The 14,651-nt window shown below is 39.9% G+C and overlaps 2 protein-coding genes across 2 annotated transcripts; one reads left to right on the plus strand and one right to left on the minus strand.

The window, feature by feature from the left end:
- Nucleotides 1–1,140: 1,140 nt before the first annotated feature.
- cdc26 (cell division cycle 26 homolog) lies at nucleotides 1,141–7,858 on the minus strand. Its single transcript, XM_076284346.1, has 3 exons — nucleotides 7,751–7,858; nucleotides 7,184–7,295; nucleotides 1,141–1,657 (listed from the first exon to the last, which is right to left on the minus strand). The coding sequence occupies exons 2-3, from the start codon at nucleotides 7,262–7,264 to the stop codon at nucleotides 1,475–1,477; spliced, it is 264 nt and encodes an 87-aa protein (XP_076140461.1). The 5' UTR covers nucleotides 7,265–7,295; nucleotides 7,751–7,858; the 3' UTR covers nucleotides 1,141–1,474.
- Nucleotides 7,859–8,095: 237 nt separating this feature from the next.
- prpf4 (pre-mRNA splicing tri-snRNP complex factor PRPF4) lies at nucleotides 8,096–14,619 on the plus strand. Its single transcript, XM_076284343.1, has 14 exons — nucleotides 8,096–8,150; nucleotides 8,670–8,873; nucleotides 9,050–9,236; nucleotides 9,378–9,465; nucleotides 9,566–9,645; nucleotides 9,969–10,062; nucleotides 10,282–10,376; nucleotides 10,539–10,597; nucleotides 10,992–11,115; nucleotides 11,313–11,402; nucleotides 11,539–11,661; nucleotides 12,604–12,711; nucleotides 12,874–12,992; nucleotides 13,898–14,619. The coding sequence occupies exons 2-14, from the start codon at nucleotides 8,711–8,713 to the stop codon at nucleotides 14,089–14,091; spliced, it is 1,524 nt and encodes a 507-aa protein (XP_076140458.1). The 5' UTR covers nucleotides 8,096–8,150; nucleotides 8,670–8,710; the 3' UTR covers nucleotides 14,092–14,619.
- Nucleotides 14,620–14,651: the final 32 nt, after the last annotated feature.

The raw sequence follows: 14,651 nt of genomic DNA on the forward strand, positions 1-14,651 counted from the left end.
CCAGTAAGCAGTATTGGAGCCATTATCTGCAAGTGGAAGGAACATCACTGCATCATCAATCGGCCATGCACAGGATCTCCTCACAAGATTTCTGACCAGGAAGTCAGAAGGATAGTCAGAAGTGTAGCCTAAGAGCCAAGGACCACTCCAGAAAGACTTGGAGGCAGCAGGTTCAGTTGTTACAGAGAAAATCATAGGTAATGCACTTCACCGCCATGGCCTCTATGCACGCTCACCCCACATGACTCTATTACTGAAGAAAAAGATGTCGAAGCTCATTGAAAGTTTGCTACACAACATTTGGACAAGCCTATGAAATACTAAGAGAATGTATTCTGGTCAGGTGAGAGCAAAATTTAACTCTTTGGATGTCATACTACACACCATATTTGGAGGAGAAATGGCACTGTGCATCACCCTAAAAATACCATACCAACAGTGAAGTTTGGAGGTGGAGGCATCACGGTGTGGGGCTGTTTTTCATCTCATGGTACTGGCAGACTTCATACAGTTGAAGAAATGATGAATGGAGCCATTTTTTCTGGGAGAATCTTGCCATCCACCAGAACAATGAGGATGAGACATGGCTAGACCTTCCAGCAGGACAATGATCGATCCAAAGCATTCAGCAAAGGAAACTCTCAATTGGTTTCAGAGAAAGGAAATTCAGGCCCTGACTTAAATCCAATTGAACAGTTTTGGAAGTTACCTAAAGATCAGGATTTACAAGAGGGACCCCTGGAATCTTCAATATTAAAAGACTATCTGTTTAAAAGAATTTGCCAAAATCACACCTGAATACTGCGACTGATTAGTTTCGTCATAGAGGAAATGCCTTGAAGCTCTCATTACAAATAAAGGGTTTTCCACAAAGTATTTAAGAAATTTCAGTAGGCGTGTTCAATACTTTTTTCCTGTGGCATTCCACTTTTTTACTCATAACTCTACTTATGAACATTAATGTTTGGATTTTTTTATATGTGTGGATTACCTAAGTTAATACTAATGTCTGGTGAAAATTTCATGCAAATAGCCTCACTGGAAGTATACTTACTGAAAAAAATGTTGACGTGTTCAATATTTATTTTCCCCGCTGTATGATAACTGCATCATTGGTGTAGGTGTTGTACTGTAGTCAAATTAGATTGAAAGTAATTTATTTCAATTAAAAAAAACTATTCCCCAGACACACACACAAATTACCACAGATCCTAATGTTCAATGTTGCTTTGAAACAAACCTCTTTGTAGTTTCCAAATCAGTAAATTTTCCTTAAATGCTCCTCGGCAACATAACAAAAAACAAAAATTTACATTGTATATAAAAAATACATTTGTGTTAGAAATGTTGCACTTACGAATTCATACATGCTCACTTTGAGATGTAGAGCGGGACCACTGTGCACCAGTAGAACAGTAACATTGTTGTTACTAACATTGTTGTTACAATCTTAAGTCCTTGAAGCACAAAACACTCAAAAGGAGAGATTTCCAAACAAGGATGGTAACGTGTTGGGCTTGGGATGGGGTTTATAGCCTATGCGGTCATGGATCATTTGCTCTCGAGTCTTCCCCTCAGCGCCACCAGCTGCACCGCCAATCTCACTTGATGCTGCCACTCCAACTACATCTGCCTCTTCCCGCTGTTTCTTACGGCTCTGGAAATTAAAAACACAGTAGCGAGTCAACACGGAGAAACTGCACATACGTATGTTTTTTTGCGAGTGCAGGATTTCTGCTCTCATACTCTATGATAACAAACTTAACTGAAGTAGGAACATTTCACTTTGAAGGTTGTATTGTGTTGTAGCCTATCTGAGTGTGTCACTCTAACTTTACTCTGTATACTGCTCATGTGAATTGTCTTTGTGTTAGGCCTACGTTCCTTCTCACTTATGGTCTATTCACACACACAGCCTTGAATGTACAATGCCTGACTGTTCTCTTCATTAGATGTTCTCCATTTTTATTGTTTGATAGCCTAGAAATCTAGACGCACCCTAGCGGCGGCAAATTCATTTGCTCAGCCTGTACGTCTAGTATCAAACCATAGGAATTTCTATTGGCTGACGCCGTGGACGTCATCCAATCACAGCGCTCTATTTTGTTAGAGCGTCTCAAGGCGGGCTTAACAGGATGATGACAGTCCTACGACGGTGAACAACAAGGAAGGTGGCTATGGCGAACGAAGAGCGGTTGTTTGAATCGGCGTTGGCGTCAACTTTGGAGGAGTTGGACTTGTGCTTTTCTTTGAAAGTTGAGCAACACAATGCACTTAAGTCATTCCTTTCGAAGAAGGATGTATTTGCCGTTTTGCCGACTGGATACGGATATGGTCGTAGCGCTGGCCTATTGCATGCCTAGGCAGTTTGAAAGACAATTCTCTGCCCGCCCCTTGGATTAAGCGAGGTGAATGGGTCGATTCCAGACTATACATTTCAATGATATAGGATGGCCCGCCAGGCTAATTGTTTGATACATGCAAAGGACAATCGTTATTTTATCACTGATTCTTGAGATAAGGGACAAAAGTACTTTTGAAAAATGACAAACAAAAAATCAATACTACATTAATTTGAATTGGATATCATCATAAACATAGATCTCATCTATCATGCCTGAAAAGGAACAGGTTTTTTATTAACCACTTTTTATAAAAATTGACATTTACTGACTTAGTAACTTGTCATTTGTCAACTCCGTCGGACACATATAAATATGTTTTTTTGTGTGTTTGATCAATTCAACAACACTCTAAAGTCTTTAAGTGTGTAGAAATGGTGTGCCTTAGCAAGGTTTAGTGATAAATTGCATTATATACACTTTTAATATCATTTTACATTGTTTTGAAATAAGCCATTTTAAATTACTTTAATTTAGTTTACTATTTTTTAATTCTTAATATATATACAATTAGCGGTTTTGTGCACACAAGACACTGATGCATGTAGATAAGTTGGTGTTTTAATGTATGAACACACTCAATTAAACAAAATAAATATACATTTTTTTATAAAAATTAAAAACCTCCATCTTACGGTGTTGACACACAACTGACAGTGTTGACACACAATTGACGGTGTTGACAAACTAATCGAGAATCAAACTGATTAAAGATATTTGACTAGTTTTGACATGGCAGTATCAAGGGAAAGAGTATCAAACTTCAAACAAAGAGTTTCTACAGGACCTCAGGCAAGTAAGTTCTATGATTTGCTCCAATCGCTCTCAGCAAGTAAGTACATATAGTGTTTTATCTGTCATTACTGCCTTCGGTGTAGAGCCAAGTAGTAGATATTTATATATAATAGTTTGTCTAACCTGCGGGACTTGGACATTGGACAAGAGGTGTTGAACAGGGAACAAGCTGTCCCTGTCAGTTTCAAAATATTTCACTGGACAGAAACAGACATCCCTCCTCCTAGCCTAGTTGCCTGCTGTAGTTTTACTGGTCACCTTGCTATTTTATAGTTGTATCTGGTATCTGTATCTGGTTCTAGTACATTCTCCTATATGGGCCTAACACTTCCCTGCTGAAAAAAACAGCCTGACCAGCTAAAGGGGGTTTGCTGGTTGACCAGCTTGTTTGACCACCCTATGATGGTTGACCTACTAGACCAGCAAAACTCTTGCTAAAACATACCTTCAGCTGGTTTTCCCAGCTTATGATGGTAATTCAGCTGGTTTTGCTTGTTGTACCACCTCAAGCTGGTCATTTTAGCTGGTGTTTCTGGTCTATAGTGCTGGTTTAACTGGCCATGCCAGCTTATGTTGGTCATTCTAGCAAACCAGCATGACCAGCTTGACAGGCTGGTCACCAGCATGACCATCTTGTACCAGCTGTATCCCACAAGACAGGCTGGTCACACCAGCATGACCAGCTTCCTCAGATGGTCAAACCAGCATATCCAGCTGGTGGCCCAACCAGCTACACCAGCAAAGACCAGCAAGAGCTGGAAGAAAACCAGCAAAGACCAGCTAAAACCAGCTACCAGCATAAGCTGGTTTCTAGCTGGTTTTTTCAGCAGGGTTCAGCCATTGGAATAGAAGAACACACCAGAATAGGCCTGTTTAGTAAGCAGGATTTGATGGCTGCATTGCAAATCAATGCAGAAGTAATCCAAGTATTCAGAATACGTTACTCAGATTGAATACGTTACAAAATACATTTTTGGGCATGTATTCTGTATTCTGTAACAGAATACTTTTTGAAAGTATCCTTCCCAACACTGCCTACATCTCATGAGTCCCATGCACTTTCCCACCAGTGGAGCTAGTTGGCTAGTTGATCAAACTTCTGCCAACTTAAAAAAAAAAAGCTTAACTCCAGTCTTGATTCAAAGACCGCTGTTTTCCAGCAACAGCATCCATCTTTTTTGTTTTCAAGTAGCAGGGAATTCACGTGGAACCGTCGCAACTCTGTCATTATGTTAAGCCCGCCCACCGACTCTACACACAATATGATTGGCCTGATCAAAGTTGGATTTTTCCAGCTCACAAGCCAACAGAGTTGCTAGACTACCCTGGCTGCAAATTACATTTGCTGCTGCTAGGGTACGTCTAGATTTCTAGGCTACCCTCCTCCCATATTTAGGGTGAACATTGGCAGTAGGACCACGACGATGCAAAAACTCAACTTTCACATCTTGGTGTTCTATATCTACATCAATGGACTTTCCTACGACCGAATCCCCTGCTTCTCCCAACTCGTCTTCCATCTCCTCTATCAACATGGACGGCTCTTCCTGGCCCTTGCATCAGTCTGCTGCTCCTCTGAGCAGTCTCTTATACAAAGAGTAGCTATGGGAAAGCATTGGCAATTCAATAGCACTGCAAGAGCATGATAGTTGTCTGTAGCTAACACCAAACTGGCGAAGCCTATGGAGAAGCCGATACTTCTTTAGAACCTTGCCTGATACACTGCAAAAAATGAAATCTAATCTTATAATAACATCAAAAAATCTATTTGGTATTGTTTCTAGTATGAAAAGACTTACCTCTTGAAAGGTCATTTTGACTTAATTTAAGAAGACTTTGACTTATTTTAAGGAGTCTTATCAAGACAAATTTACTTAACGCACTGGCAGACAAATTGGCTTGTTTTTAGTACAAATTTGCTCAATGCACTGGCAAATCTGCTTGTTTTCATGATGAGATGTCTTAAAATAAGTCAAACTTTTCTTAAATTAAGTCAAATGATTTCATGAGAAAGCGCTGGTAAGTCTCTTTATACTGAAAACAATACAAACTAGTTTTTATCTTGATATAAGATTAATAATCTTGGTTAGATTTTTATTAGATAAGCAGTTTTTGCAGTGTAATGCCAGTTGTCTGTGACCTGATTTTTCAACGACTCGTTTCTGTGCCACATGAGTTGTATAATTCCTTCTCAGCTCTTGTGGAAAAGAAGATATCTCCTAATGTTGGGGTTCCGATGTTGGCTTCCCGTTATCATCCTCTCTGTTTCTGTTCATGGAGAATCTACAATCATTTTATCTTTTAGTTTGACATTTGACTTTTCTATTTGAGCCTTCTTTTTCCGCCATTCCTGCTTTCTTAGTTTGTGTTGCTCTTTTGTTAATTTCTTAACCTTTTCTTTCAATGCTTTTATCTCCCTTGCGTGTCTTTTCCTGGTTTTTCTCCTCTCTCTCAGCTGCAAGGGCACGCTGGGTTGAAGTAGGCTCCTCAACAGCCTGGTCCAGAGGACATTCTGGTGGGGTGTCTATTTCATTTAGCCATCTATTCTGCATAGCTCTGGACCTTTTCTTTGCTTTCCTCCAATACTTATTCCGGTGCCTTTTTGCTCTGGGTCCTAATTCTCCTACTTGTTTTACTTTTTTGTTTTGGACCCTGTCCTTCCATCTCTGTCTCTCCTTTTCTAACTGCTGTTTACTGTCTAACTGTCCCTTCTGCTTTCTGGGTCACTCTGGTTAATTCTTTCTCTCCTTTTTCTCTGGTACTGTTTCTTTGTTTTTGCTCCTGTCTGCCTAGATTACAGATAAAAACAATACTTTTTATGAGTTATTATTATAAGTTATTTGGCATTTGGGTATATTAAGATGTTTTAAGTCAATCAACATGCCTACTTAGATCATATTATCATGTTATGTAGTTGTTATACATTACTTAATGAGTATTTGGGAGCACTTTTCCACTCCGTCAGCTTACATGTCAACACCGTCAGACAAAATATCTGACAGAGTTGACGTCTGACGGAGTTGACAAAACAACATGTTTTTTTAACTTAATCATGTGTAGTAGATGGTAGCCATTTTGATTTTCCTCAGTTGCCAGCTGCCACTAAACTAAACCAAAATACCAACTTTTATTTCAAACTTCTTGATTGAATTCAGCTCTACTTTGAAGACAGTGTTGACACATAAAAGCTGTGACCACAGGGATTTCAACTTTCAACGCTGAATATTTATTTTTTTAAAAACACTTATGAGACCATGTGTTGGACTGCTGCATCCATCAACAGAAAGAAGTCAAAGAGGGTCCTCAGGGTTAAAGCTGACCAAAATATGCCTGATTTATTTCGAATTTGAAAAATATCTGACGGAGTTGACATGAATTGAGGACAGATTTTGAAAGGCTGTTGTTAATGTATAAAATAATGCAATGTTCACGTTAAGTATTTTGTGATATTTTATTAAGCCATCCAATTAACCTCATAATCATAGTTGTGCATTTTGGGCATTTTAAAACACTTTATTTTTGCAGTTTGATACTGTAACCTCTGCGGAGGACGAGTTCATTTGCATGGGCTTTCATAGTACAGTGCCGGTATTTTATGAAATTACTATGAAATAATATAAATATAGCCAAAACTAAAAGTCTAAACATACACAATTATTTCATATCCAACTTTTAAAGCCTTTTTAAATGAAATAATTTATTGTTTTTTAAAGGAAATTGCATTTTGATGGGGGACATGTTTTGTCCCTTATCTCAAGAATCAGTGATATATACATATATATGAACTTGAAGCTTTTGAGACCATACACCTGAATGATATTATTGCTTTCCAGACCTGCCTCTACATCTTTGTCTATTTGTCTCAAGCTGACATTAGAAGGCAAGAACATTTTCATACTCTTTTTCACAAACCATCTGAATCTGATCTCTGTACACAAAAGTCGGTGTGTTGAAACATGCTTTGACTTTGCTTGCTGTGAAATTACCTCAAGCTCCTTCTTGACACTCTCAAACTCCTCTGTGTCATCCAATTTCAGCTCCAGACGTGTTGGCTTTCTTCGTAGCATCCTTAACTGGTTTTTGGTAGCTCCTTGGTAACTTTGCAAAATAAACATACATTTTCGTAAAACATTAGAAAGAACAGTTACTGAAATCTTCTGATTCTCCATCACTGACATTACGTTTCCATTTTAGTAAAATCATCGTATCTCCTATGTCACAACAATATCAAAGACACAAGTCACTTTACACTAGCTAACGTGTTTACATTTGGCATAGACATCTACGTTTAACTTACATTTCGAGTCATGTAAACGTCATGATTATACTTACAACCATTATAAAAACCGTGTACCTTACTGGCAAGCTAACGTTTAACGTTATAGCTAACTTCGTTAATCAACAACACCAGTTTTCCAAGACCAATAATAGCAACAAACAAACTTCAAGCCAATTTAGCCATATCTTACGAATGACAGTAACACGGCATTCTACTATAGAGGCTGTTAAAACGTTTAGTAAAATAGTTTGTGGATATAACGTTTTATACTTACTACTGCACGATTTGTTCTTGCTACACACTCTGAGTCGCCATCATATGATATCATCAATCGTGTAAAGGTTTGTGGGAAATGTGTTTTTCCTACTGCAGACTATCACGCAACCCAAGGAGGACGATCGTGAGAAAAACAATACACTCAAAATGAGCTTGGCATAAAACAAATCGCACAGTACATCTTATTAATGTTTAATTATTCCAACTTTAATCTAATCTGCCATTATTTAAAGTGTAACTGACTATTAGGTGGGCCTCCTATACACCAGATGTCGCTATGAATCCTGACGAACTGACTTTGAGAAAAATCATCATCCGTCTTTGAAAGAGCGCAGCGCTTACGCATATTCTGTGCGACCAGCAAAACGCGGCTGTTTCGTTGCTTCTTCATTGAAAAGGTAATTGTGAATAGGCATACTTATATTGTTGTACAGCTGTTTTATTTAACGTTCATCGCTGCGTTTTATGTAGTTTCTATCGTTTGCAAACCTATTATGGAGCCATGTATCATATTTTTGTCTAAATGCTAAAGGTAGCTGTTGGGTAATGCATGGTCGGAAGTTTACTGTCTTGCCTGCCTGGTGATACAAACTTGTATCAAAGAAGATAGTGCTTCATATTTTAGTACAATTTTATTCAGTATAACAACTGTCACAGAACTTAACAACAGAAGGTGGAGACAATAAAGTATCTTTTGTCTAAATGTTAGTGTGGAATAACGCTAACGTTACTGATTTTTTGGTTGTGTCGTGTGTGTTTCTGAGTTGTCATAACGTTACTCTGAGCATTTCAGTTAACTTTAATTATGTTTCGCAGAGCACTGGCACCTCTGTCACACAATCAGAAGGGAAATTCACAGGGAAATAACTATCTGTCCAGAAGTGTAACCCAATTAAACTTGAATCCTGGTTCAACAGGCTCCAGATCTGTCTATACCTTTGACAAGAAAACTATAAAGATGTCGGACGACGAGGACGTACCCATGGTGAAGAGGTCTCGCATCTTCTATGGGAGTCTAGAGGAGAAGGAGCGAGAACGGTTGGGCCGGGAAGGTGCCAGTGGGTCAGGGAAAGATGGGGTCAAAGCTGGAATCGAGGCTGGCAACATCAACATATCTAGTGGTCAGTTGATGAATGAATCTCAATTTTGTGAATGAAGCATGATTGCATTGTAGTGCTGAAGACAAATGACAACTATTGCATAACTGGGCGTACTTGTTTACTAATTTACCTGTAATTTCATGGACCCTGGGAAAGCAGATATCTCTCAAGAAGTAAATGAGCACACTGTCTCCTAGGTGAGGTGATGGACATGGAGGAGCGTGTGAGCGAGAGACAGTCAGAGGTGCTGGCTGAATTTGAGAGGCGTAAGAGAGCGAGACAGATCACTGTATCCACTGACGATGCAGAAGTCAAAGCTTGCTTACGAGCTCTCGGCGAGCCAATCACACTCTTCGGGGAGGGGCCAGCAGACAGAAGAGAGAGGTAAATTAGTATTTAATTGTCACACCACCTCACAAGGATTTTACATTTATTTTATGATAATAACAAAAAAGGCCTTGTGCCGTCTGGACTTTGAATTTCACATTGAGTGTTTACATTACAAGTCTTCGTTATCTGATTCAGATTAAGGAACATCCTGTCTGTGGTGGGGCCTGATGCACTGAAGAAGTCCAAGAAGGAGGAGGAAAAAGCCAAGCGAAGCCAGGATGAGGTGATTGGATCATCTGACCCCTGCTTTCATAAATTATGTACCTGGCTTTTTCTGTATATTGTGCTGAGACTCACCTGCCAAAAATGTACACGTCTTTTAGTGTCAGCAGACGTGGTATCATGAGGGCCCCACTACTCTGAAAGATGCTCGACTGTGGATCGCCCACTACTCTCTGCCCAGGTAAGCGTCCCGTCATCCCATTCAGACATATTTACAGGGAATGGGTGTGTGAGAATCAAGATAAGACAGGAATCTAAAGGCATGATTTTTCCAATGCACAATACCATGATGCAGAAAACACAGACTCTGACAACTCCTCTCTGTTAACTGAAAACTCCTGTCTGTTAACAGTAGTAGAAATTATCCTGTGTGCATATCCCATGATGTTTTAACATGTTACAGTTTGTTGCAGAGTCTAAACAACAACAGTCTAAATAAGATTATTTTGTAAATGTTGGTCAAATGTTCCTCTGATGTCATATGATTTGTGTGTGTGTGTTCAGGGCAATGAAACGGCTGGAAGAGGCCAGAGCTCATAAGGAAATCCCAGAGTCCACACGCACGGTCAAGCAACAGGAGCTCCACAAAAATCTCAGGGTATGCAGCTATAGCTCCTAGGGTTCACCAAAGAGATCCAATTAATATCAGTCAGAATAAGTGCACAGAACAGTGAAACAGATTAAAGTGCCTTTAAAAATCTATATGATGTAAGAAGTAGTATAACCATCCAACCACTTTAATCAGTATCTGCATCTTGTGTGTTTCTCCGCAAACAACATTGTAGAGTGATTGTCTCTTTTTTTTCTCACTCTCTAGAATCTAAATAACTTCTGCAGTCAGATTGGAGATGACAGACCTATTTCATACTGTCAGTTCAGTCCCAACTCTAAACTACTCGTAACAGCCTCATGGTATGTATTTATTAGATAGAGTTTGTTTTGAAATAGAATGGATGTATGTTGTCAAATAATAGTGTATCCTGATGCATTACTAGGTTGATCAAAGGCATGCTGTTTGTAAACACAATTTATTTTCTGTTACAAATGTATTTTTGTACTTCCGTGTGACTGCAGGAGTGGCTTATGTAAACTCTGGAATATCCCAGACTGCAGCTTGGTCCGCACACTAAGGGGTAAGTGCATGAGCTCTTTGTGTCGTCTTGTTGTTGAGCCATGGGAAATTGCAATTTCTGATGTCTGAATCCTGTATGGTGATGTGCAATACCATTAAGTGCTTGCTTGACATGTTATTAAATACTGTAAAAAATGTAGTCATGATTCAGTATCAATAGCCTAAATAATGACCGCAGCAGTAGCTACAGTATTCAAAGTTACAGCACATCTAATTGTGACCGCAATAGATAGCAATGACAGCAGTTTCACATACAAGCTTGTTCCAATGGAAATATTTAAATGTTATTATCAGCAGAAGACTCTATTGCCTAATTGGCTAATGTCTCATTATATGTTGTGTTGAGCTGTTCTCTTTGCAATGATTGATCACAAATACTGACAACCCTTTTTCAGGTCATGACACCAATGTGGGGGCAATCTGTTTCCACCCAAAGGCCACGCTATCCCTGGAGGAGTCGGACATCAACATGGCCTCCTGTGCCGCGGATGGATCAGTCAAGCTGTGGAGTCTGGACAGGTCGGAATCTTGTGCTGGCACTACATTTAGTTTAATCTGTGAATTGCTGACAAAGACACGGTCATCCAATGCATAATGGTTTCCTTTTTGGCAACGGCCTGAATATAATGACACAGTAAATGTTTATATAAGGCCTTGTGTGAATTTATGAAGTAACAAATACTCTGCATCAATTAATCCTTATCACCTTTCAACAGTGACGAGCCCGTTGCTGACATAGAGGGGCACTCCGTTAGGGTGGCACGAGTAGCCTGGCATCCATCCGGACGCTTTTTGGGTACCACCTGGTGAGTACAGTCTGCTGTTGTGTTCTAACAAACAAAATGCGCCAAATTGCGTCAAATTCAAACCACTACTAACATATTAATTACCGATTAATTCAACACCCATCTTCTTTCGATCTTCTTTCCTCAACCACCCCAGTTATGATAACTCCTGGCGGCTGTGGGACTTGGATGCACAAGAAGAAATTCTTCACCAGGAGGGCCACAGCAAGGGTGTCCATGACCTGCACTTCCACCCAGATGGTTCTTTGGCAGGGACTGGGTAAGGCCCTTAGATTGGCCTCTGATGCACCTCATATACTCTACTCTGTGGCTCAGCTCTTAGCACTCTAAACTGATAAGACCCCTATCAATCTCAGTTATTATAAATTCATATGAGATTAACTGTTTCTCTTGGTCATTAGATAACAGAACTGGATTAGGGTCTTTCCTACATATAGACTTAGTACTCAACTCTGGACTGTTCTATCTACGATGTTAATGGTTGTTAATATTATGGTTTACTGAGGGTGCTGTGGCGCAGCAGGCTACAGCGCCTGTACCATGCGGGGACCCAGGTTCGAATCTGACCTGCGGTCATTTCCCGATTCCCACCCCTTCACTCTCTCCCACTTCCTGTCATGTCCAAATAAAGGCAAAAAAGCCCCAAAATATATACTTTAAAAAAAGAAACCAAATTATGCTTGACTGGAAATGTCAAAATATTAGACTGGATCCATAGGATTGTATTGCTTACAACTAATGTTTCAACTGTGTTTTAATTGATTCTTCCTGCAATTATTGTAAATTCTTCATGTGACAAATTGTCTGATTAAAAGGCAGTATTCATCTCCCCTTCAAGTCTTTACAGGACAAGTCGTCAGTGTGTCTGAGTCAGGACAACTTGACAGGCTCTAGACATATTCCGCCCCTCCTTGACGCACTAATGACTGAATGGCTCTGTAATTTAATTTAAGCAAGTCATGGTTATTGTAACCGCAGACTGTGTTGAAAAAAGAACCATTCACATGATTCAACTCATGTATGTGACCCTTGACCTCAATGTTGTGTGCATGCATACTGCATATTGTTGTGGTCTCAAACATGAAGACACTTCTCTGGTATCAATTGGTGTGCAACAGAAATTCCTCTAAGTCAAGACCAAACTTAAAGCACTTTTAAGTTGAACATTTCTCTCAATCTCTCTCTCTCTCTCTCTCTCCAGTGGTTTGGACGCGTTTGGTCGTATTTGGGACCTGCGGACTGGTCGCTGCGTCATGTTCCTGGAGGGTCATCTAAAGGAGATCTACAGTATCAACTTTTCTCCCAATGGGTGAGTTGACACAACAGGACATTGAAGGCAAAGCTGTTGACGTTAAAATGTAAGCCTCATCAGTCATCTTTACTTTGTAAGGAACTTTTGAATGAAATCGACAGGACCATTTTAAGATGGGTATGCTGCTGCAGCTGCTGAAATGCTTTTTCCCCTCTGCAGCTTTAACGTTGCAACAGGAAGTGGGGATAACACCTGCAAGGTGTGGGACTTGCGTCACAGGAAGTGTATCTACACCATCCCTGCCCATCAGAACCTCCTGTCTTCAGTCAAATTCCAGCGTGAGTCTCCTCCTTTTCTTCCTCTCGATCAGACAGGCGATTAATACTTTTTTACAACAGCACTGAGTTTTGAAGGATGATTTAAGACCTGCAAGAGTTGCATCCACTCATTCACAGAACTTGGAGTAAATGTATGGACTGGGAAGTTAAAGGAGAAGTTCAGTGTGATATTGACCTAAAGTGTGTTGAAACATGATACCGAGTGTGAACTTTTTTCTCATAGCTCATCTCGGTTTGTCCCCTGCACTCCGAAATCTGGCGCTAGTTAGCCGATGCTACCAACAGGTTTTCAATGGTGGTGCCTCGGGCATCGGGCTAGCCATGCAAATAAATCACTGTTTTACACCATTTACGAGGCTCAAAGTAGCTCCACACTTCATGGGTAGACTTCCGAGGGCCCTGACATTTAAAACGAGACATTGAGAACTTTGAAAAAGCCCTGGTAGTTTATTTACAAGACGATTTATACAGACAGTACCTTCAGGAAGTTTACCGTTCGCCGCCATCTTGAATTTAGTCACAATAAGTCGAGCGACGAGTACGAATGAACAGGTATGATAAGGGATCAGATTCCAAAAATAATTCTGTGAAAATGCATGGATTCCAGTTGCTTCCAGTAGCAGCAACTGGAATCCATGCATTTCCACGGAATTATTTATATTTATATAAATATCTGGTTGCTACTTGTAACAATTTGGTCGCCAAGGGCAACCGGGCAACCATTAATGTCGAACCCTGGTTAAGAGCATTGAAACTGAGATGTTTTGAATAGAACTAGTGGGTTGAATATTTCACTCACACTAAGTTTGGAGTGCCAATACTTTGACTGACTTTGACTGCCGTAGTGAATTTACACCCTGTTCAGTTGGAACATTATTAAACTCTTTTCCCTCTTCGTCTCTCAGCCACTGACGGTCACTACCTGTTGACTGGTGCATACGACAACATGGCGAAGGTGTGGACCCACCCTGGCTGGTCTCCGCTTAAGACGTTGGCAGGTCACGAGGGCAAAGTGATGGGTGTGGATCTGTCTCCAGACGGCCAGTTCATAGCAACCTGCTCCTATGACCGCACCTTCAAACTCTGGATGTCGGAGTAACAAAGAGTTCGAGGGACTATATGTATGTATGTGTGTGTGCACTTAGGAAAGTGTGTGTGTGTGTGTGTGGGAAAGTGACCCCCCAAAAAAGTCTTTATTACCATCTTGTTGGACTATTTGCCTGTAAGATTCCATTGTAACAATCAGGATATGTTATGAACTGACCAGAAAACATTCCTGAACTGTGAAATTAGACCATGCAGATTTTATCCGCGTGGTCTAATTTTACAATTCAGAAATATTTTTTTGTGATCGCCTCATCGATTCAAACATAATCTTGCTGACAACCGGATCTTGCTGACAACTCTTCTGGCAAACCACACTGTAAAAACCTGATGTTTGTGGGTTTTATTAATGAAAATGGAGTGTATGGAGAATTTAAGTGGACTATTGTTTGTTGCCTCACATTTGTACATTTTTAGAAAGACAAAAAAAGACATGCAAGACCTGATGATAATTTTAGTGAGAAGCATGTCAGATGCCTCATTTTTCAATTCTTTCAGTTTTTATTAAAAAAAACAAAAACAATGTCAGAAGTCTTTGTCATTATTTCAGCATTA

This window comes from Alosa pseudoharengus, unplaced genomic scaffold (assembly GCF_046254945.1).
Source record: "Alosa pseudoharengus isolate Yale_2024_CS ecotype anadromous, Long Island Sound unplaced genomic scaffold, YU_APseudo_1.1 YU_APseudo_1.1_scf_14, whole genome shotgun sequence".
NCBI classification, from domain to species: Eukaryota; Metazoa; Chordata; class Actinopteri; order Clupeiformes; family Clupeidae; genus Alosa; species Alosa pseudoharengus.

What these genes read in the sequence shown, in the direction of transcription:
- prpf4 (XM_076284343.1), top strand. Translation starts at nt 8,711, where the DNA reads ATGTCGGACGACGAGGACGTACCCATGGTGAAGAGGTCTCGCATCTTC. An exon ending in AAGCTGTGGAGTCTGGACAG is followed by an intron (nt 11,116 to 11,312) that starts GTCGGAATCTTG and finishes ACCTTTCAACAG; the next exon opens with TGACGAGCCCGTTGCTGACA. An exon ending in CGCTTTTTGGGTACCACCTG is followed by an intron (nt 11,403 to 11,538) that starts GTGAGTACAGTC and finishes CAACCACCCCAG; the next exon opens with TTATGATAACTCCTGGCGGC.
- cdc26 (XM_076284346.1), bottom strand. Translation starts at nt 7,264, where the DNA reads ATGCTACGAAGAAAGCCAACACGTCTGGAGCTGAAATTGGATGACACA. An exon ending in GTGTCAAGAAGGAGCTTGAG is followed by an intron (nt 1,658 to 7,183) that starts GTAATTTCACAG and finishes TTTAATTTCCAG; the next exon opens with AGCCGTAAGAAACAGCGGGA.